Genomic DNA, 24,590 nt, shown 5'->3' on the forward strand with positions numbered 1-24,590 from the left:
CTGTCGAATAAATAAATAAAATCTTTAAAAAAAAAAAAAAAAAAGATTTGCCTAGACTTTGTAAGAATAAATCCTGACCATTTTCTAGTGCTTTTTGAAAAACAACTAGGTAACAGAATGACTACCACTGAGAGGTATTTTGCTTTATGGCAGCTGTCTTTCATTACTATTTTATGAGAGCGTGTCTAGATATTATGTATTCCTCACTATCTACATTTAGTTCTTTTTAAAATGTCTTCTTCAGATGCCTGGGGTTATGTCAGTTTCTTTGGATCTAAACAGATCTCAAATAACAAACTACATCACTTTAATACTTTCTAAAGGTTCTTTTGCATGTAGGCTCACCTCCAGAAACCATGACTAAGGTATGCTTTTGGTCATTTCTATTAAAACATTAAAAGGTATTTTTAGGGACCTATGAACACCATCAACAATTATTTCGAGTGTAAGCTAGTTCATATATGCCAAGGGTGAAACTTGAAATGCCAATAAAATCTAACTGTAAAAGAAGGAATTTGATGAGAGCAGGCACATTTTAACTTCAGGTTTATTTTGAGGACCTGAGCCTGGTACGGACTTGTGTGTCCTATGCTCTCTGCGATGATAACGACACTGTGGCAGAACAGCCTGCACGGATGGGGACGTGAAAAGGCTGAGTCCTGGGCCTGTGCATCTTAACCCCAGCCTCCACCGCCTCCACCACTCACCACGCCCGCTTCTGTATGGAAAGTAAGATCTGAACAACCACCTACTTATTTCCATAGAAAAATGTCTTTAAGTTATGGAATAGTTCAAACACGCTCACTTACAAATGCAACTAGGAAGAGTGGAAAACACTCCAGAAGTGATCAATGAGGACACTCCCAATTATCCTCTCAAGTTAGCCTAAGGGGAAGAGCAGTCTTCACTGGGGTGGGAAGCTAGTTCCCTGGGTGAAGAGCCCTCCGTTATGCTGAGATACTACCTTCATTTTTCTAGGCTCAACCGAAGAAGACTTTGGAGGAAAAAAAGTCAACGATGAGTCCAGAGGGAGAGCCACAGAGCTCGAAAGGGTGCACACCGGGAAGGCCAGGGAGGTCAGCAGACCTCCTCTCTGGACCAGAGAGGAAAACCAAGCGGAGCTGGCTGACCCTGTGACCCACCTGCGGCGCAGATCCTCGGCCACGGCTGCCCGGCAGCTGAACAGGTAGGCTCGCAGAGATTTCAGCCGCTGCCGCAGCCGCACCACGGTGGCCAGCGGCTCAGCGTGGCGGTACAGCATGGGGTTCTCCTGCTGGATGTCGATCAGGGGCTCTTCGTACACGTACTCCAGAAACTCTTTGGCCTGCTTCGATACCTATGAAAAAAACTTCCTCAGTCAGTCTGGAGAATCATCCAGCTTGCCACACCTCCTCCAGCTAGGAACCAGAGTTTAAATATCAAAGTCCCATTATTTTCTGAGCAAGCCAAGAGAAAAAGCCCCTAATTTAAATATAAAATTTGGCTTTTCTTTCTCTCCTCCGGAAACTTGTAAAAGTAACCTTGGCATGGAAAGGAATTCATTAATTCTGAATCTTGATAATGGCGAGGATTACACAAATCTACATGTGATAAAACGACACACTATACAGACCCCGGATACCCATGTTCACTTCTGTTGTTTTTTTATAGTGTACCATAGTGATCTAAGATGTAACCAATGGGAGAAACCAACTGGGTGAAAGGTACACAGGACCCCTCTTTATCTATGCAACTTCCTGTGGATCTATAATCATTTCAAAACTTAATATTGCTATTAAGAGTGTTAGATTTTCATTTTAAAAACTACATACATGTATATTCTGTACTACTTTTATAAGTAGCCATTAAAAAAACAGGTAAATCATGTACATATTACAAAATCCAAAAGTAATAAAAGGATAGCTTAAAATGACATTATATGCAGGATAATTTGCATAGAAAACAGGCTCAAAAAACACTTCAGTGAGCAGAAAGGAGTGCTCTTAGAATAACTTTGAGCTTGGGCTGACGGGCTACTCTATCCATCAGATTCTATATCCACTTCTGATAGTAAACATCAAGACTATGAAAAGGTGATTTTAAAATGTCATTGTCATTAGAGTAGAAACACAATGCATCTGAGATACAGAAGGAGTAGCTTAAATAATGTATAACAAGTGGGGAATCTGGGGGAATCTTTACATACCAATTCACTGATACCGAGATGTGGACTGGCTAATGATATGTAGATTTGGCTTAGTTTCTTTTTTTGGAAGGTAAAACCTCTCTAAAAAGTTTTCACCAAAACTGATCTAGTACTGGGAGTAATGACAGAATTCAACATTTAAAAAATTTTCCTTATTAAAAAGAAAATTGAAAATCCACTATGCTTTACATTCCAGGCTAGAATTTTTATCAATGAAGATAAATAGGATACAGTTCTTACCCTCAAGGGACTCACTATTTAGTATCAGAGATAAATATTTAAAACAAAAACTACGTGCAGCACATAGCCTGTCCTCTACTACGGAAGAAATACAGATGAGGTCCATTGGTAGCTAAAAGGAAGAAGAAATCAACTGTCCTGGGGCGAAGAAAGCCCCTGGCAAGGTCTAGAAGGGTAAACAGAAATTCACTTGGTGGGCAAGGATGGGACAGAGGAGAGTACCACAACTAGATACAACCACGAAAACCCATCTTTATGAATAGGTGATAACTAAATGTACGGCTATTATATGTTGATTAAAACACATTTATGTAATTTAATATTTTATAATATAAAATAGAGCTCATACAAAAGTTTGTTATAGAGAGATACAAAAAAAGGCATTGATTTTTTTTTTCCTAATAAAAGTCGCATTTTTTTTTCCTTATTAGCAATTATTTTTGAGGTACCTGTTGTGTGATCCTTTGGGGTCCTGCAGTTATATAGGTGGTGAAAGTTACAGTCTCTGCAAATCAGGTCACAAAGGGGCACCTAGAATTAGCCAAAATCTTTCACTACTTAACCAGATGGGAAATAACAGTCGGCAGGGATAAATAATGCCTCTCTGAGGCATGGAGACACAGGTACATGTCAGATAGATACCACAGCAGGCACTAGTGGAGAATAAAGCAGGCATGGCCCTGTCCTCAGGTAGCTCAAGGTTCAGTGGCGAAACACAGAATTGGGTTCAAATATTTTATTTATCATGGTTAAATATTTGCTATATTTAAATATCTTCAATGAGGAAAAAAAACTGATGTGGTGTTCTGGGAAATGAAGTACAGTCCACTTGAAACTGTTCTGAAAAATGATGTATTGTACAATTCAATTAGTCTTTCTGGCTCTATTGAGCAGTGTTTATACTGAGTCAGGGCCCTGCTGAATTAGGTTAACAATACTACCTTTTAGTAGGTGAACAGAAGGACAAAGGGCACTGGCCAGTCTCCCAGGCCTGAAAAGGCTTCTCTCTTCAGGTGGTACTTAAGCCCAAAAGGGAAAGAAAAAAAAGAAAGTCTTTTTCAGAGACAGTAAAAGCAGTGAGACAAATGGGACAGCAGCTACCGACATCTCGGTGTTCATAAGCTGAAATTACTAAAAACAAAAACAGAGCTAGTTTCGATCATGTCTAAGGCACTGCTTCACGAAGTTATTACCCAGTGTTAAGAATACAGAGCATACTGTGGCCTCAGCTGCTCGAATCCCTGCAACACTGAGCCATGTTTTTGGCAGCATGGCTGAGCACATGCTCACTTCTGAGAATCTACCACTTATAATGGTAAGGGAATTTTTGAAAGAATTAAGAATTTGGCATAAAATGCTATTTTTGCAAAAGACAGTGCTATATCCCCACTGATTTCCTAAGTTCTAAATAACCCTGCATACTGGTATAAGGATTCCACTTTCCAAACTCACTATAATTAGAAAGCTTTCAAAAAAGATAATGTTAAATATATAGTTACTAGGGAAGGAAGCCAATGATATTCTTAGGTGATAAAGTTTATGTGAGAAAGTTTCTTTCCTGTTAACAGAAATATTACATAAATTATATGTGAAAACCAAATATATTCCACCTAAGAGCTAAGAGCTACTGTCCTATTTCTTGCCAACCAAATTAGGAAAACCATGAAAAGCCTGAGTGCTGTTTCTGATGTATATAACAACTCAGCTCATAGGTGCAGATGGATAGACCCAATACATTTTTAAAAAGGTTTTGGTTCGCATTCTTTTCCATGATCCTACTCTATTCACATTAGAAACAACTTTTGTAGGGTCAATAGTTCATTTTTCAAACCTACTGATCTTTTAGTATTAACATTTATTGTAATTAATATAATTTCTTTCCATGGCTTTTTTAGTTTAAAAACAGACTCATTAGCTATAAGAACTCAAGTCTGTGACTTGACTTTGTTGCAGTTCGTGAACTGGTGCCCCCTTCACGGTGCTGCAGTCTGCGTGATTCAAGAGCTGAGGAAGAGGAAGTCGAGGCAGAAAGCTGCTTCTCCACACCTCACATACAGGAGTTGTTGGAGGAAACAGCAAGTGGGTTATAATCAGCTACAAATTATAAGGACGAAATCTGCTCTATAAACACAGGTATTTACAAATAAACATATTTGTTATTTGAAAAGTAACCATCATTGGTATAGATTTAAACGTAATACACCTTTTGTTAAACTGGTGACAGCTACCTCTTAAAAACAGAATTCTCAAATGTTCAGGTTTACGTAATTCTGAGAAAGAGGTTCTGGAATGGTGTCCTGGTATGTTCCCCCACAAAAATAGCCCCGGGTAAGAAAGCAATGGAGCAAAGGGAATGCTTAACCATAGACAGCAGTTTGGAGATGATATGGTAGGGGTAGGAGTAGTTGTGAGGACTTCAGTTTTTGTTAAGGGAGGAAAATGCATTAGAATAAAACAGATGAGAACATAATTTTATAATAACAAGAACTGGTACAAATAATCTAGTTCCATTTTTCTCAACCTATGCTCCAAGGAATACTGGTCCCACAAAAATGGTGTTCTGAGGTCCAACAAGAAAAATGCCACACGCCACATTCTTCCTTAGTGATTCAAAGTGTAGCACGTTAGCCTATGAAAGCCTGTGGACATTGTGTCTGCTTCACCTGCTTAGCCCAGCAATTTCCCAAACCTGTCTGCAGACAAGGCAGCTATTTAGTGCCGTTCAGGCCTTGTGCAGGGGCCGGTGGGAAATGAAACTCAGTCTCGGCCCTATTTACCAACTGGAGGAAGGGGCCTCTATCTCTAACTCCTTCTGTCCTCTTGCGTGCTGTGAGCTCCCAGGGCTGCGTTCTCTTGAGGGGCCCTGTTCCGATTACAAAGCTGGCCTGGCTGTGACCCTCCTACAGAACCCCCTTTTGAGTAATACCTATTAACAAGCACAGAACTTGTTAACGCTCCATGGACCATATTTTGAGAAACACTGAATTAATATACTTAATAGAAAAAAAAACACTGACTCCAGAGAGCTTAAGTGACCCATCTGCTCAGGTCTCCGGATACTCTGTTCTGTGCTTTTTAGTATTATTTATAGTTACAGTTCTTTTTATTCTTTAAGAACTCTACCATAAACTATCTATTCATCACTCCTCAAAGGAGGTGATTCCTGTCCATGTTCTGTCCTTCCCTTTCCCCAAATACAAAGCCAAGGGGCTACAAAGGGAGACTAACTAATGATGTAACTTGGTGGTACGCTGACCTTTGATTTTAACTATGAAACAAAAATTAAAGTCCAGTACCTGTCATTTATCTAGAAGTCGCTTATTTGTATATTTGTTTACAGTTCCATTGGAACACGAGCATTCACAAGGCAGAGACCACGTCCCTACTGCCTAGAACAGGGAGCAAGGTGGGTGTTCAACAAACACCTGCTGAAGAAATGAATGAGTGCTTTACGATGCTCTGGCTGTGATTCTGAGCCACACACTCTTACTTTACACACCTTTCTCACAGCTTGGCTATTTGTTTCTAAGCTCACCACATCTCTAGAGTTAAGAAAGTAGAAAAGGGGAAGGACAGCTCGAGGCAGCACAATCACACCAGAAGTGACAGCAGACATCTTGGTACCAAGGAAGAAAGATGCCTGCAAGAAGATACAGGCAAAAGTGTAGCACACAGTCCTGACTGAGGACAATCTGGAACATGCGGCAAACTAAGAAATGTACAAACCTACATCTAGGAAGGTGTCCTCAGTCTCACTTGTGAATGAAAGAACTTACATTCAAAACGATGTATAAAGTTATTCATTGAATCATGACCTGTAATAGCAAAAGACTGAAAAAACAATCAAAATCCTCCCAGAAAGGACTGGTTAGATTGTCATGTGTGTGTAGAAACGTGTAAAATTCATGATAGAATATGGAATGACTATACAAAAAAGAAAATGAAAGAAAGCAGACGAGCGCTGGAAGAGGGATGTGATCCAAACGGAAGGGCAAGCTCTCCAAGAGCAGCATGTGGCTCACCTACTGCCACTGCTGCGTGAAAAAGCACACGTACGTAAAACACCTCTGCAAAGATGCACAAGAAGAGAGTGATCTGGTTGCCTGTGGGAGGAGAAAAAGACAGGTGGGAGGGAGATTATGTATGCATGCCCTTTGTACTTTATGAATCCTGAAATCTGTGGAAGTATATTTGAGAAAGAAGAATGAAAGTACAGCAGTGCAAGGCAGTTTCTTTATGGGAAAGTAGCCTTCTATACCACATTAAATGACACTGAAGTAATCACAGGACAGAAGAGTCATATTTATAATTCTGAGGCATTAAAAGCAAATTTCTAATACATATTTTCTGAAATATATGGCGCTAGGTAACAGTTAACATTTTTAAAATAATAAAAGTAACAATCACATTACTGAGAATTTGGAGACTAAAGATCAGGAAAGGAAAAAAAAAATCACAATCGTACCACAGTAAAATAACCACTTATTGCTTTGGTATAATGTTTCCCTTCCTGTATTTCCCCCCATGTTTATTGTGAAAAGTCATGGCGAAAGTCTTACTAAAATCAATCCCAACCATAATACTTCTTAGTCCTCTTAAAGCAGGCACTGGGAGCTAATGGAGAAGGAATCGGGAGATCTTAAGGTTAATTGCAATTTGTTCGCAAAATCTCCGAATGACTCTGAACAAGTGGTTTTTCCCATCAGCGAGCTGCTCTCCAGCTCTGCGAGGGCAGTGCAGCTTGCCTTGAATGCCTCTCAAGATGTAGAGATAGGAAATAGTTTATGTAACATGGAAAACCCCTAGCTAAATGGAATGTGAATATTCAGGCTAGGACACAAAAATATTTTTTAAAAGCACAACAGAAGGGAACTATTTAGGAAGAGCTGAGGCCAAGTTTGAGGTCCTCACCACCTCTTTGTCATGCTTGATATTTTTGGGAGGGTTGGAGAGTAGGGGGAAAGTTGTCTTCAAAGAGAATTTCATTAGAAAATGGCTATAGAACTCAAGGATAAGGTTTAGCTGCTGGGTAATCCTGGAGCTCAATTCAATTTGCAGGATGTATACCAGAAAATAGATGAAATTCTGCTTTAAAAATAATTAGGAGTATTATTACTCCAGAGGGCAGACAAGGAAATGCTTCAGATGACAGATTTCAATCTGCTCTGCAAAACCACTTTTTTACTCTCTTAAATGGATATTCAAGCCAGTCACGTACTTCTTATTAAGGATAGGAGGCAGATCTAGCAGAATGATGTCTGGTCTTGGAAACTGAGAGATCTGGATTGATCCTCACAATTAGAAACATTAAGTTAAATGCTGGTGTCTGAGCAAAGACAGATTCTGGGACTAAATGGAATATAGTTACTTAATGCCAATGAGAGATGATTCTGATAAAATCGACCAGCTCTGTCTGTTCTTGCTTTAAAATCTTCCCTGGTCCACTGAGAATCTGGGAAGGAAGGTCTGACAAAGGAGATTTTCCTCATGTACAATGTGGATGAAGTGAGGGTACCTAACCCCTTCAATTAGTTACTTATCAAACCTTGTCATTTGAATGACCACATGGCAAAATGTCTGCTCTAGAGAAAAAGACTGCGTCAGTGATGGCTGAATTGATGGTTTCAGTGGCTCACTGCAAACAGATCTGGATCTCTTCCACCAAGTCACATCTTCGTAAGCCAGGCCTGATTTTCAGATTTCCCTCATTTAGTGCCACCCCTCTGTTTTAACTCCCCAGAGTGGTGCATATTCTGTTGGCAGGTGCCTCTAGCCTAAGCTCTGGCGGGGCTGGGACTGCCTCCCTCACTTGCTCTCTATACACCTCTCTTGGCTGTCAAAGCCCTGCTCTAAGCAGATTAATCTAAATAATCTAAACCAAACTCAACTCTAAATACGCTTTTATCTAATACACACATGGCAAATATATTTATAGCCTATATTCAGAGTGTCAAGTACAAGATGCAGAGGAGAAAATGATAACGCCGCCTGGGAGAGGGGAAGGAAAGAACTGGGCGAGGAAATGAGGTTCAAGACAGGCTTGGTTAGGGTCTGCCACACTGAAATGAAGGCAAGAGGAAGACAAAAGGCGTGAAAGAGCGTGGCAAGACTGAGGAACAGGAAGTAGTGAAACCTTCCCAAGGACGCTCATGGGGGCAGGGAGGTAGGGCATGAAGGGGCTAGAAGAGCAGGGGCTGGAGATCACAAAAGGACTTGGTGTCAGGTTAAGGGACTGTGTTTAAAAGCTGCTATTGTGTGTAAAAGCTGGCATTAACCAGCACCCGTGTGCCAGTCACGGTGCTAGGGGCTTTCTGTGAATCATTCTTTTAAGCAAACAGCAATCTTACGAAGCAGTTATTATTACTATCCTCACCACTTCCATTCTAAAGGTGAAGAAACTGAGACAGGGTATGAAATTTACCCACGGTGAGATCAGGGTTTTCTAAACCATTGTTGGAGCAAGACTTGCAGGCAGGAAGCACAGTTAGATGGCTACCAAACTCCTTCATGGGAGTGACACCCAAGGTTTGAGTTTGTGAGGTGGGATGGTGGGTGCAGCGGAGTGCAAATCCAGCAGTTGAGTTTTGCTGACTGATTAGACAGGGCAGGGGTGGCAGAAGAAAGAGCCCAGGCTGTCTCCCGGTGCTGGCAGCAGGGACTGGTGGGGCCACAGAAGTTCCAGAGGGACCTGTGATGAGGGTGATGAAGCCGATTTGGGGGCCTTGTAAGATAGGCCTCATTCTGTCACCGATTCAGTATACATTCTTGCTTACCTACTACGTGCCAGAAACTGTGCTAAGACATGTTCTCTGTGCCCAGGGAGCTTGAAGAAAGGAGCAGCATAAACGAGAAGATTATGAAAATAATGACAACAGCTCCCACTCTTCAAAAGTGCTTATCTCAATTATTTGCGGACAGCCGGTCTTATATTATCCCAATTCACACGACTTTTGTAGGCAAGTACAGGAGTTCTAGTAAGAATGCTTATTCGGCACACACTATGTCCTAGGCACTATTCTAAACACTTCACATGCATGAACCCATGTAACTGGCAGTGGTCCTATGAAGTATTAGTGTCCTCATTTTACAGATGAGGACACTCAAACACAGAGAGACTACATAACTTGCCCAGGTTAGACAGCTAATAAATGGCTAAGACAAGACCTGAACTCGGGCAGTCTGGGTTCATTTTAGAAATTAGGAAACTGAGGCTCAGGAAGTTCAAGTAATTTGTCCCAGCAAATCAAGCCCCAAATAAGAGGTGGAGATAGGACTTGGACAAATACTGTTTAACTCCAAGCTCCTGCTACTAACCCCCTATGTAAATGTAATTATATACACACACACACACACACACACACACACACACACACACACACACAGCATGGTGGTGGCACGAGGGAGCCAGCAATGCAGCAAAAACAGTAGGGTGGGGAATATCAGAAAAGATGTTGCCAAAGAGGACACGCTTCTATCAGCTCTGGAAGAAAGAAGAGGGGTTCCCCAGAGGGATAAAAGTATTCTAGTATATGTGGAAGGATGATCTCTAAACATGAGAAAGGGCTCTTCTTCTTCATATGATAGGAGGGGAAGCAGTAAGGCCAGTACAAATATAGATATATTTGTAGGAATTCATATCCATATCTTGTAGTTTCAATGTTGTCCTTGAAGTGGAGGCAAGGTCATATGCTGAGAAGGACAGGGATGAGGCACCCTGAAGACAGTGAAGATGTGGATGGTTACTGGATTGACCAGGAGACAGAGCTGCTCAGGGATACAGAAAGGGTATCAGCCAAATGGCCTCTTACAATTTTCATGTTTGTTTTAGACTTCAAATATTACAGGTAGGTGACAGCTATGGGTCCCTTCCCCACCTACATTGCTCCCAGGTGATACAGTTACACTGACAACAAGTCTCAGGCATCTGTTAGCAAGGAGGTATAAAGGCAGTTATACAGACTATGTTTGGACAAAGCACTTTGCATGGAAGGTTCATTCAAGGCAGATGTGACAGCATTCTGGCAGAAGGATCAGAAAAGCTTCTGGCAGAGCACAGGACCATAAAAGAATCCTAAGGCTGGAGTACTGCTGTGGATTAGGTTCCCCATCTTGCCTTCTACTGCCAACTAATTCTACTGCCTTGTTTCTGCATGGGCGGAACTGCAGTACAACGCTAACAAGTGCAGTACAATTCACTATCTTGAAGGCTACTAGGTTGAAAGCTAGAGCTAAGATGTCATTTGGCAATTAAATCCACAGATCTCCCTTTCAGTAGCGAAAACGGAGCTGAAGAGAAGGGTGGGAATCATCAGGGAGTTGAAACTATGGAAGAGAAAGAGAGAATGCAATAGAGTATACAGTGGGAACAGAAAAAAAAACAAAAAAAAATGAAGCCAAGGAAGTGCGACATTAAAGGTGTAGGCAGAGGACAAAGAATCAGAGCAGGTGACTGAGGAAAAGAGCTGGAAGTAGGAGGAGAACCAGGGGTGTGACCTCTAAGTCAAGGCAGAAGAATTCCTGGCCAAATACTATATCCCAGAGAAATCCAGTAGAACAAGAAACTGACGAGGGCTGATCAGATTTGGCAAAAACTGATGGAGGAGCTAAGATCATGAGCAGGGTTGGCAGAATTATTGCCTAATTACTCCTGTATCTCTATGAAATAGAAGGTAAAGGCACTTCCCAGAGTGACCGGGGCTGGGTCTTTAATCTCTTTAGGATCACAGGTACTGAAATAAATCAGTATCATGACAGCTACTGATGTAAATGGAAGGGGACTTCCCTAAGCTACCCACTGGCACCTACATCCAGACTCTGCCTTTTCTGCTACTTCCTGCTCCAAGCAAAGGCCAACCTTCCTGCTGTCTACACGATCTTTCTCACTCAACCACATCATTCTAGCAATTCTCTCTCTCCTAGGTAGTTCACATCAGCATAGAAAACATGCTGTTATTTCTTCCATTAAAATAAAAATCAAACCCAATTTGATCCCACTTCCCCTCTAGTTATTCCCCATCTCTCTCCATCCCCAAACAGCAAAACTTCTCAAGAGTTGTCTGTTCTTGTCTCTTATTTCTCTCCTGTTTCATGTCAAAAACTCACTTCAATCAGACCTTCACTCCCACTGCTCAATTCAAACTGCTCTCATTAAGGTCACTCATTACCTCCACATTCCTAAATCCCATGGTCAATTCCCAGTGCTCATCTTATCTGACCTTTGTATCAACCTCTGTCACAACTGATCTGAAGACACGTTCTTTGTGTGGCTTGTTGGACACACTAGGGTCCTTCTCCCTCACTATGCACTCCTCCTTGGTCTCCTTTGCTGGTTGCTCCTCTCCTCTCCACCCTCTTAAGGTGAGTGTCTCGGTGCTCAGACTTCCTGTCCTCCTCTGTTGACTCACATTTTTATAGCTACCAAGTCTGCTATTTGTACTTCTGGGATACCCTGCTAGGCTGTTAGCAGTTATTTTGCAAAGCTGTGTTTCTCACTTCCTCCTTTTTAAAAAATAAACAACAGTCCAGGTGAAGGTCTAAGGGTGGCTCAGTACACTGTTCCTTGGTGTGGACTGCCACCCAGAAATCCCCATAGCTTCTCTCCAGCTTCTAGTTCCAGGGTAGATGGACCTGCTGGAAGACTCACCTTCACATGAGTAGGAGAGCTACTCTACTCTAAGAAATATCTCGATTATATAAGTCCTCTTCTTCAAAAGTCACTAGTACGCCCATGCATGCATTATTTTCCTGTTTTTATCCTGAGAGTACTGTGATTTTGGAGATAAGATCTAATAAAAAAAATAACAAGGCCTCTTTCTCTACGAGAATCTTTTTTAGCACCCACAGTTAACTAACAAGGCCCAGAAGTAAAAACTGCTTTTAAGTGAGGGAATTAATAAAAAATCATAGTTAAGATACCTTTAAACGTGAGATATTTAAGAAGCATTAGATAAGATCTCGTAGCTTTTATGAGACTACCTAGTCAAGTATGCTCCAAATTCCTATATCATTATTTCTTAATCCACATGACAGCAGCTGAACATCCACATTGCGATTATGAAGTAAACTCAGATTCTGTACTTACCTTGTATTTTGAAGTATCCCAGTTGTGGACGATGCGCGCCGGGATGAGAAAAGTGTCGTCCACGTGGCAGCTGCTGCAGTAATACCATCCACTGTAATTGCACACCTTGGCTTTCCCACTGGAAAGGCCTATGGATCGCTGGCATCCTGTCCAAGGCAAAAGAAAGAGTCTATGATTAGTGCTGTACTTTTAACACCACAGAACAAAGTTACACAACCCTCAAACAAAGTCCGCAACAGGAAGAAAAACTTCAGAGAATTCTTGTATAGATGTGTCTTTCTCTTCCTAGCCCGATAGCCTCCACCCCCTCAGCTCCTAAGGGGCTGCGGTAACCCGCACCTAATACGGTCCTGTTTCTCATCTCTTCTGCGTCTTCTGTGTAGTTATCAGAGATCAGCCTCTCTACAGCCCCACTATTAGCACCTCACTTCTTCCTCATAAACTCTATTCCCACCACCAGACATTTTGCTGGGGACTTCTCGTAAAGGATCTTATTTAACACGTACAACATCTCTGTGAGATGGTTTTAGCCAAGTTAAGAATTCTGTCTGAGGTCACTGAGCTAGTAAAGAAGTGGAGTTTGGATTTGGCTCTAAGCTTGTCTGAGTTTAAAATGATTCTAAAAACTGATATGTGGCCTTCCTTTACTTAGTCAATGAAAGAAATTTGTCTTCCGACTGGCCCCTATATCACCTTTCCAACTACCTACTCCTACTACTCTCCAATGGGAATATAACTTCTTTATTGCAACCAGAGAACTTTCCTAGCTATTCTCCAAATAAACAGCGTGCTCACTCCACCCTCCACACATCGGTGCACATTACTTCTCCTTACACAACACCCTCTTTTCTGATTTCCGCTTTGCCAAATCCTGCCCATTACTCAAGACCAGTGGCTGCCTGCAAGTCATTGCTAAGGCCCTTAGATGTCCGAGGAAATCCATGATTCTGTGAGCACTGTCCTGGGACTCTCAGGGGAACTGGTAATAATCTCGGCCCTGTCACAAAGAAGCCATGCCTTTTCTCTCTAGGTAGGAGGAACTACCTTCTCTTGGTGACTACAGAAATTCTATCACAACCCAAAGGACAAAATCCTGGCAGCCCAGAACAGGTCACCATGATTATACAAACAGCAACATTATCCTGGCATTTCTGATCTACTGCTTTCATTTCAGAAATCCATTTCTGGATTCATGGCTGGATCAAGAATTGCACTGATCAAAGAAATCTCACATTAAGCCTATTTCATGATAAAGGCATAAAATGAATTCATCATTATCATCATCCTCATCACCACCACCGTCACTACTGTATCTCACTCCCATTAAAGGAGCTCCAAACAGTTTAACAAACTGCTAACCTAAGAAAAAACTGATTCACATGAACTCCATGAATGAAAATATCACAAAACTCAAAGGACTTTCATTTTCATCACAAATAAAATGGTATCAGTAATCAAGTAGTTTCGCAGTGCATTCTCCAAGAAGAGAATTAGATCCTATTACTTCTAAAGACAAGAGGTACTGAAAGACAAGTAAGTAAGTGTATTGGTATTACGCTTCAAAAGCTGCACACTGTTCCTTCCTGGAATGGTTATTTCTTAACTGTTGAGTAGCAGCAAAATCAGAACAAGCCCCTGTTTTTCAGATTGGCTGAGCAATGAGATCTGTGTGACAGATCAAGAAGCAGCGAACACACACGCTGCTGCTGTGGCAGAGGGGAGGTGCCGTCACAATGACTAGGCTATGAGCACTGGAATGCTGTCTGCTGCACTCACTGACCGCATTATTACTCATCTGGCATTTAGCACATGCTCCTTGAAACGACTGTGCCTTTTTATGCGTCTGTCCAGCAAGAACCACATTATAAACTCCTCAAAGCAGTTTCTTATCCTCAGTACTTAACAGAGCTTTACATATAGCAGACCATCGATAACTTTATGTAGAAAGGATGATAAACTGAATATTACTTGACACACATACACCCACATATAAAGAGATTTTAAGTTCTCATAGCTCTTCTAGAACTGATCCCCCTCACCTGGGCACCTGCCTCTTAAAACAGCGTTCTTTTGTTAATAACCCCGTGAAAAATATGTTGCCCATTCTAAGAATTATACATTGCTCGTGTGTTCATAGATAGACTGTGGAGCAGAATTCAATGGAACTTGACACATCCTTGACACTGGGATATTGTTGTTTCCAAAAATTCGCTGATGGTCAAATTGACTTAACACTGAAGTGACAATGAATAAAACTCAATCTTTCCTAATGATTTAGAAAGTGGTCATGGTCCTGCAGGAATTCCAGATCATCATTCCAGTTTAAACTCTCACCACAGAACACAGCAAAAATAAATTTGGGTCACTTCAGCTTTTTGGTTGTTTGAATTTTAGATGTAATTAACATTAGTAAGCATTTGCTGGATATTTATATATGCTTTAGTGGGTACTAATGAGTTTATCAGTCTATAATTTTTAATGACTTTATTATAATTATTTAGATGCAACATACATGAGCAATATTAAAATACACAAATATGCATTTTAAGAAAGTATATGGTCTAAAAACGTGTACATCAACCAGGGATACAGGGCCAAAGCCTACCATGGTGGGGGTTCAACTACATGAGTTAACTAAATGAGTTAAGCATTCCCACCACTGTGCACTAGTCTCCAGGCTCATCAAAGAGAGAAGGGCTGAGAGAGCATGGCTAGGGCTCACTCAGGTTTTAGGTTAGATAGAAGCAACAGCACATAAACTCCTAGTTCTTGGGTGTCTTTACCTTCATACCTTATTTAGAACCATGCTCTCCTACTCTCTCTGCTGATATCACCCGCAATGACCCAGAGTAGGTCTGAACCTATCTGCAAGCTTAGGACTGTTTTGGATACATGGTGTATAGACAAGCACAAGCCCAGAGTTAGAAAGCCCATTCTTGCCTAGGACACACTGTGAACTTGACCCATCAAACTCTCTAGGCCTGCCTTCCTCGCTGCAAATAAAAGGGCCAGCCTAAATCAGTGGGTTTGCCAAGTTCAGTGAGCGCCAAAATTTTCTAGAGATGTTTGTGAAAAATGTAGACCCTTTCCCTATCCCAATTTCCACCCACAAGACTTTGATTTTGTAGATCTGGATTAGCCCAGGAACCTATATTTCTCCCCAACCAGCCAACTACCACCAGAGACCCTGGTAGGGAAAAGCTGAGGACGGCTCCCTGTTTCTAGGTGGCTGCAAAGGTCCCTCCAAGCTCTAAAATTCCAATTCTATTCAAGTGCAGAGGGTGTGCAACCCTCAAGTGAAAAGCTTGTAATTTGTCATGTAGTATACTCTCTAGGCTTCCAAAATCAACATTTCAGGTTCCTGGTCAATTTCTAAAAATCCGCTACGTAGATACAATCAGAGTTCATTTTACCAATGTTTTCCCACAGCATTCACTGTCCCCACTGAGAAGCATCTTACTTGGTTTAGAATTAAAACTTTTAATCTCCAAATGTAGAATTTGTTACTGAAATTTGTTACCAACATAGGATGGGCAAGAAAGATTAGAGGCTAGTGGCCTAATACAGAATCATTTTCTAAAAGACACCACCTACCATTTATTTGAAGAAGGAAACATCTATTCTTTCAATTAACTGTAAGATTTCCTTAATATCATACTAGCAAATCATAGACTAAAAATGTCTGAAACAACTCCCCCTAAAGATACATGACCTGGATCTTACTTTATCATCGTGATGTTTTCAACAGGGCAAAAAATGTGTTTTCTTAATAACAACTACTAGAAAAACACCTTTTTTGAAGGGTGCCGAAGCTGGACTCTGACAAGCGACATTATGGGGAGAAAAATAGAGCTGCAAAGCAGAGACAAAAAATAATTAATTGAAATAACTAATTAGAGCTTATTTACATATTATATTTTTATGTACTTTCAAACAGACTTTTCAATAATGCTTCTAAATTAAGGGGTATTTGTAGTAGGGAACCCTCCACATATTGGATCAAAGCAAATACATTCTTCCCAGTCTCTTTTTGAGACTTTTCAGAGGGTGTTCAATTCATAGGAACAAAAAACTATCTCACAAGAGAACTCACTGGCCTTTTTTTTTTTTTTTTTTTTTTATTGCTTCCCACCCCACTTCAAATCTTTAATGAACACATGCTCTGAAGAGCTTAGCCTCCCCTCTGGTACTCTTTTGGAAACAAATGTTACCATTTAACTGAAATCCTATTTGCTGCGTGTACAGTCCATTTCCCAAATGGCCTTTCACTAAAGACGACCAAAATAATCTGTTGCCGGGGGTTGAAGCAGAAATTTTGGCATAATTCTCCACAAAGGCACAATCTTTCTTCTAACAAGTGCACCTAGTTAGCTCAGTTGGCTGCAATGTGGTGTTACTGAAGCCAAGATCTTGAGGAGAAACCAACCACCTTCTCACTGCTTCATGGCTACCAAATCAGCCCTCCTTCCCCTGACCAGCAGCTGGAAAATTCATGGGCATAAGAGAAAAATGACGCGAGCTGTGGCTAGATCCAGGTGAAACTGCCTAAGGAAAAAACTCACACAATGCTTCCTAAGTGTGGTCAGCCACACTAACCTCTTTACCTAATTTGGTAAAGTAAATTTGGTATTTGTATTTGGAAGGTAGAAATGCTCTAAGAAAAAAAAAAAAGGCAAATAAAAAGAAGAGAAGGGGTCTTTATAAAAAAAGGAGGAAAAGAGGTAAGAGTGAGAGGATAAATTTTCATTTCCTCTGTTAAAACAGAAAAATGAAACTGGCACGTTTCATACACTCTTTTACTGTATGCACACAGGGGAGGGGGTGGCCATAGGAAGGGCAAAAGGACTGCCCTTGCCCCCTCACCCCTTCGGTCCAGTGCCCTGGTGTGGGACAATAACCTGTGGTAAGCACTTTGTAAAATGTGGCTTGAAGGCCTGGACTTCTATCAGAAATTCTACAGACCAGATTTTCCAAAATGAAGAAAAACAGAAACGGGGTGGGGGTGGGGGGTGGTTCAATGACTTGCTATTTTATAAGAATCAGCAGGAAGAAGGTCATACAGAACTCCACTTTCCTAGCTTACAGTCTGTAACCATTGACTCACTGCTGACTGAAAATACAGAGCTCCCAGCAATCCCATGCATCTGTCTCTTGCTTCAACAGTGTTTGCATGAAACAGATGTGGGGACTACCCCTTCTTCAAACCTCCAAATACCCCCCCAACCTCCTTCCCATTTGCAACCTCCGGACCATCTTTTCTTGGTCATGCCTCTGGGACCAGCCAACACTTTTTTGTGGTTAGCTCCTTACTGCCCACCAACCTTGAGCTCCTAGATTCATCAGAATTATTCCACCGAAGTGGAGGCTGCTGTCAACTCCTGGGTCAACCTATATCTGCAGGCTTTCTACATCTACCTCTCTCTGTGCTTCTATTTTTTGCTGCAGTGATGTGGCTCTGGAGGGCATGGGCCAGCTCTTCTGCCAGGTGGCCCAGGGGAAGCATGAGGGTGCCCGGTGTTTCTTGAAGATCCAAACCAGGGCAGAGGCTGCACCCTCTTTCAGGACATGCAAATGTCCTCCCAAGATGAGTGGGGAAAAGCCTTGTATGCATGGGAGCTTCCACAGTCCTGGAGAAGAACTGAAACAGGCCCTTTTGGATCAGCATGCCCCAGATTCTGCCCGCACAGACCTCCATCTTTGTGACTTCCTGGAGAGCCACTTCCTAGACCAGGAGGTGAAACTCATCAAGAAGATAGCGAGCACCTGACTAACTACCGCAGGCTGGGCTGGGCTAGTATCTCTTGTAAAGGCTCACCCTCAAGCAGGACTAGAAGCCTCTGTATCCCGCAGGTGTCAGGGCATCTGCTCCCCGCAGCCACTAAGCAGTTTTTTAACACCCTGAAGCCCTGTCCCCAGCTGTAGACCAAACGGAAACAATAAAGTTTTTACGGAGAAAAAGGAAAGAAAATACAAAGCTTGTCTATGCTGGATAAATGCCATAATGTTTGTTTAATCTTCATAGAATGTTGTTATTAAGATTATAAATCACATGAAATATATTAATAAATACCAAGTAGATTCCAACTCAACTCGAGAAGTGTCAAGATTCATTGGTCCTTCAGGTAAACAATGATTGAGAGACTAAGGTCAATATTTAGTCAAAATTAATCTTGAAAGGCAATAAATCTTGATTTTTGCCAAGGAAAGTAAGTAAATATGTGCACTGTTCTAGAGATTATGACTGCTTTTCTGTTTACTAAATAGCTACACTGAGTTAAAAATGTCTGTGACACAGATTTTCACTTCCAAAGACATGGTTTGGAAGATGTTTATGATAAGGTGCCAGTATTATGGGAATGTAAGGTCAGAGAAGGTTAACAATGAAATATCTAGTATATTTAAATCAGTCTAAACTTAGTATTTTTTTTCAGACTTGTTTTCTTCTTAATAGTCTATGACTAAATTTTCCTATTAACTTGTGCCCTGTCTGCTCTTTACCCAAAGACTCTCAAGAAAATAGTAAGCAATTTTAAATGGAAATAATAAATAAATAGGTAAATGGATAAACAAATATTTACATAGTGCTTACCATATGCCAGGCATGGTTATAAGTACTTTACATACACACATATTTATTTAATCCTCATTAATTCTATAAAGTAGGTATTATCCCCATTTTATAGATGCAGAAACTGAGACAGAGGGTGATAAAATAATTCTGTCCATGGCTGTATGGTAAAGAAGGAAGACAGAGCTTAATAGAAGTAGCTGATGTGGCACTTGATGAGAAACACTAATATATATATGGGTGAATTTCTGCATAGATATTTCCTTGTGGAAAGTATCTTAAAAAATGGTCTCTTTGTGTATGGCAATACAATAAGCACAGGAAATAGAAATCAGTTATACAAAAGAATGTGAGTTACTTTGTCAATGACTTAGCCTAGGACCTCACAGCATTAGCATCACCCTAAATATGAAGGGTGAGGGGACAAGAGTGCAAATCTGGAAGGTGAAAAGCAGAAGACAGTAAGAGATAAGCCAAGGAGGAAGCAATCTAATTGTGGAGACTGGGGAAGGCTGTGTAGGCATGGGGCATTTGAACTGGGCCTTGCAAAAGAAAAGAGATTTTGGAAGACGACAGCTCAGAAAAACAGGGGCATATTTGGAAAACATTGATAATTCTAGATATCTGAAGCTCCCTGTAATGAGAGGGGTGTTAGGAAGAAAGAACTTGGAACCATAAACTGAAGCTAGAACATAAGAATCCCGAATGCCCAGGGGGAGGAAATCCTTACTAATCAATAAGATACAGGAAGAGCTAGAGTTGTTTGAAGGAGAACAGCAACCTGAGCTTTGGAAAGATTAATTGGCAAGGAAAAACAAAACAACAAACAGGGGCACCTGGGTGGCTCAGTCGTTAAGCGTCTGCCTTTGGCTCAGGTCAAGATCCCAGGGTCCTGGGAGAGCCCCGCAGCAGGCTCCCTGCTCAGCTGGAAGCCTGCTTCTCTCCCTCTCCCACTCCCCCTGCTAGTGTTCCCTCTCTCGCTGTCTCTCTCTCTCTCTCTCTGTCAAATAAATAAATAAATAAAAATCTTTAACTACAACAACAACAACAAACAAACAAACAATGGAAGGGGAGAGAACCAGTTGATGAGTTATTGCACCGTCTGGGCTTAAGTAGGCAGTGAGCTTGGGAGCAGGAAGGGGAGAGAAAAGGAGATACTATGGAGAAGAACTGCAAACATTTTGGTAACAGACGAATGTGGAAAGGATTGGGATTGTCAAAGATGCCCAGGATGTGGTGTGAGAAATCTATCAGTCAGACGGGGCAGGTGGTTTCAGAGAGAAAATGCTATTTACATCTGGGGCAGTAAGACCAAAACACAGAGTTCAAAAATTTTAAGCTACCAGATCCTCTGATTCCTAAAGCTCAGTTCACTGAGATTAATTCCCCTTTACTGTACGAATCAATTTGAATTTGATTTTCTGTTATGTGACTGAGAGCATCTGACGTATCTCATACTGAATAATGGCTGGTTGAGGGTTCTCTTTCTATAACTTAATATTTTTACCTAGAGCTACCCATTAAGATGCTTAAGGTCTCATTATAAACCATTAGGTGGTACGAAATAATTGACATGCATTTCAGTAGAAGACACTTATTTCTTTATAAAGAAGTGAGTAGAAGCCAAGTGAGGAAGAGATGACATAGCCGGTAGACCTTATTTCTTGACAGCACAGTGGTTCTCAACCAGGGGAGAGTTTTGTCCCAAAAGGGGTCGTTTATAATATCTGGAGACATTTTTGGTTGTCATAAAAGGGTGAGCGGGGATAGAGGCCAGGGATGTTGTTAAACATCTATGTTGTTAAACATCCCTCACTGCACAGGACAGCCCCCCACAACAAAGAATTATCTGGCCCCAAATGTCAGGCTTGCCACTGTTGAGAAACCCTGTGACAGCACAAAGAGGGCAAAATCAGAGGTCCCAGTATGGATGCTACTTAATCACTTTTCTCTGCAAGTGATAGATACGTGGTCTATCATGGGAAGGAGGAAAGCCGCCTCACCAGCTCTACTTTCTTAGCTAAAAGAAATGATTCGTGCCACTACGTTAGTTTAGAGTAGAGAGGCACCATCAAAGAGAGATCTTGTCCACACTGTACCGCCACCTTCTAGATTACCTGCCAGTAACATTGGCTCTTTTCCAAACAGAGTAATCCTTCTGGTGAAACACTTGCGACCATAATTCTTATTTGGAAAACTGCAGAAAGGGAAAGGGCTGAGCTACCCTGGTTATTTTGGACATGAGAACAGCCCGCGGTGGAAATACTGTCCCTCTGTCACAGTCTAACCCCTGCTGCCAGTTGTCTCTTAAACATGGGAGTAGCAGGATTCCCCATATTGTACCCCTGCAGCCCCAGACAGGGAAGTGAGGTCAGCATTTGCCTTGTTACAAGGCAAATGCTGAGCTGGGCTACTTGGAACTTACACAGTGAAAGCTCTGGGGGAAGTTGTCTTAACTAAATCAACTGTCTTGGGTGCCTGAGTGGCTCAATCGGTTAAGCGTCTGCCTTTGGCTCAGATCATGATCCCAGGGTCCTGGGACTGAGTCCCGCATAGGGTTCTTTGCTCATCGGGGAACCTGCTTCTCCCTCTTCCTCTACCCTTCCCCCTGCTCATGCTCTCTCTCTCAACTAAATCTTAAAAAAAAAAAAAAAAAATCAATAGTCTTACTGGAATGTTCCTCTGAACCAGTGCCGAGCCATATATGAGCCTGAGACAAAAGAAAAACTCAGTCATACTGATCCTATCTCTAAAACTTTATATTTTGTTCATCAAGGATTTTTTTGGCATTAATTTTGACTTTTAAATCATATTACATTAAAAATATTACTTATCTTGATTACTGAGTGGTTTGGGGGGGTATCGTCTTAAGTTGTATGCCCAAAGCAATTGCCTCACTCCCCCTACCCTAGTCCCAGCCCTGTACTGAACGCTTTTTCCTCAGTCTGCTGTGTACCCCAATGATCTTCTTTCTGCAGTGATTCTCCCTGATCTTTAACATTATATTAAACCACCACTAACTCTCTTTTTGTGAGACAGCACTTTATCAAGAAGTGAGGAAAACCTGAGGGGGGAAGAGAAGACATGGTTGGTAGGCCTTGTTTCTTGACAGCACAGTGGTTCTACCTCTATTTGGATAGCTTTGAAAGGTCAATAACCTCTCACTGGCTTAGAAGTTCAGATTCTCTTTTTGCTTTCCCTGAGAAGCAAGCTTTCTTTAGTCTTCTTCCGGAACCCATGTTTCCTTCCAGCTTGTATATAGAAGTCTCTGTGTGTATCAGCCTCATCCAGCCTGTCACTTCTGTGACAAACACTGTCCCACCAGCGGCTCCTCGACTTCTCTTTCACGTCACTCCCCATTCTGAATGCTGCTCCTCTTTCCTTGTGTTTTTCCTGAGTCTCATCTCTTTGAACTTTACAGTATCTTTACAACGCAACCTTTCCTCCTCTTCGCTAAAACCTCCAAAAAAAAAAAAACCCTGACAGCATCTCTTAGAGTAATTTCTACTTGAGCTATTTTAGTAATGACAACAATTTGATAAAATTAAAGTCATGAGAGTGGATCCAAGTAGTACTAGGAACAGTCTCAAAGTGAAAGAGATCACTTTCATCAGCTTCCCTTAAACCCATGCTTGAATTTCTTCATTTTTCACCCCAAACCAAATTCTCTATGTCCTAGAAGATTTAGGGACTTCCTTGGTGTACTCTTCCTTGACCCTTTTCCCTATGCCTTTTTGGTCTTCTTATCAAGCTTTTTCTGTCTCTCTAAAAGCACAGATTTGTGACCACCTCCAAAACTAACCTTTTAACTATATGTTTAGTATTTGAAGATAGGCTGCTTGTATCCGGATATTAGAGCTAGAAGGCAAGACATAAAAAGACATCTAAAAGCAGGAAACTCCTGTTCTCTGGTCCTCATGTTGCCATTTGAAAGGAATTCCCTAGAGTAGTATTCCCAGCGTCTCTCCCCTTTGCTCATCCAGTCCTCCTCACAGATGGAGACAAGAGGTATCTGACTGGTGAATTTAGAAGAACCCTGGCATGTTCAGCCCAGCCTTCAGGAAGCAGTTTTTCTGTCTGCTCTGGCAAGAAGGCATGGCCTTTGGGACTCCAGCTGTGACCATGTAACTGAACCCTAATTTAAGGGTCCATTATATAATAAGTGTGATTGATAAGCAATACCTGTGATATTTTGATCTCCATCTTCCCGACCCCTGGGAGCAGAATGAAGAGGTATGATACATTAACCCTGTAAAGCCCCTATCATGACGATGGCTCAGACACACAGCATTAACCAATGGGAGTGGGAAGGAGAAAGGAAGGCAATCAGGCAAGACATGGCAGTCTGGGGTGACGGGATCATACAGGAAAGCTGGGTTCACAGGCTTGCAAGGAAATCCTCTGCATTAGTGGTTACCTTTCGTTCAGTTAAAATTCTTCATCTCAACAATGGATGAGAAACATCATTTTCCTAAAGGTTTCCCATCCAGTATTAGGCCACAATAAGACTTCCACTCATCCAAGAACCTCTCCCATGTTTTCTAGGGGGAAAAAATGCAGTGATGTCCAATATTACTGAATTAAAATTGGGCACTTTTGGACATTCAGGTGATATTTTGTAACATATGAATTACGCATCATCAAGGCAGTTTAATCTTCCCTCAAGTTAGAGTGTTGAAGATGTTAACCCGCGAGACTAAAAAGGCTGGCCTGAGACTATGTAATAAATCAGTGGCACGGCTATAAACAGAAGACCAAGCTCTTCTCCTAATGTATTACTTATCCCACTGAGTCTAGATGCTTCCCAGCCATCAAATCATGGGTATCTATTATTTTGTCTGCTCTCTAAAAGCCTGGGGGCTAAGCAAAATATCTTTATTGATAAAGATGGAGACAGAAACCAAGACAGTCAAACTAAGTCCATCGTCTGTGTCAGAGGTACAGGCTTGGTGATTTGACAGATTTGACAGGGAAATGATTTTCGGTAAGGCTTTTGATTCGGCCCCACATGATTTACTTCCTTCACTGAAAAAATAAGCAAGATACAACCCTTGGTATATTGATAAATATCTGGTCAGAATGTGATTTTCAGCACGGTGACTATACTCAACAGTATTCTATTATATACCTGAAAGTTTCTAAGAGAGTAGATCTTAAAAAGTCTCACCACACACACCCACAAAAGGTAACCATGTGAGGTGACAAATGTGTTAACTAACCTTACTGTGGTAATCATTTTGCAATATATATGTATATCAAATAGCCGCCGTGTACAACTTAAATTTACACAATGTTATATGCCAATTACATCTCAAAAAAGAGGGGGTGGGAGAGATGAGTAAGTTCTGGGGATCTAAAGTACAGCATGGTGACTACAGTTAAGAATACTGTATTGTACGGACGCCTGGGTGGCTCAGTCAGCTAAGTGTCTGCCTTCAGCTCAGGTCATGATCCCAGGGTCCCTGGATTGAGTCCCACATCAGGCTTCTTGCTCGGCAGGGAGCCTACTTCTCCCT

At 41.5% G+C, this 24,590-nt stretch overlaps 1 protein-coding gene and 1 long non-coding RNA gene across 7 annotated transcripts in view; one reads left to right on the forward strand and one right to left on the reverse strand.

The window, feature by feature from the left end:
• PLEKHM3 (pleckstrin homology domain containing M3) overlaps positions 1-24,590 on the reverse strand; it is a 177,683-nt gene that overhangs the window by 99,475 nt on the left and 53,618 nt on the right. For all 4 annotated transcript variants that reach the window (XM_087863017.1, XM_045806607.2, XM_087863020.1 and 1 more), the window contains exons 4-5: positions 12,507-12,652; positions 1,143-1,336 (exon numbers count right to left, since the gene is read on the reverse strand). In XM_087863017.1, the coding sequence (XP_087719143.1) occupies positions 1,143-1,336; positions 12,507-12,652 (340 nt within the window). The remainder of the gene's footprint in view (positions 1-1,142; positions 1,337-12,506; positions 12,653-24,590) is intronic.
• LOC123798255 (uncharacterized) lies at positions 59-18,602 on the forward strand. 3 transcript variants are annotated; one of them, XR_006781238.2, is made up of 5 exons: positions 59-729; positions 979-1,186; positions 1,651-1,703; positions 4,379-4,558; positions 17,952-18,602. It is a non-coding gene; the product is annotated as an uncharacterized LOC123798255 (long non-coding RNA). The 3 variants fall into 3 exon arrangements; XR_006781239.2 differs by lacking the exon at positions 1,651-1,703; XR_015724838.1 differs by lacking the exon at positions 17,952-18,602 and having other exon boundaries at positions 4,379-4,579.

Source organism: Ursus americanus, chromosome 1 (assembly GCF_024610735.1).
Source record: "Ursus americanus isolate L20-20 chromosome 1, mUrsAme1.1.p, whole genome shotgun sequence".
Lineage (NCBI taxonomy): Eukaryota > Metazoa > Chordata > Mammalia > Carnivora > Ursidae > Ursus > Ursus americanus.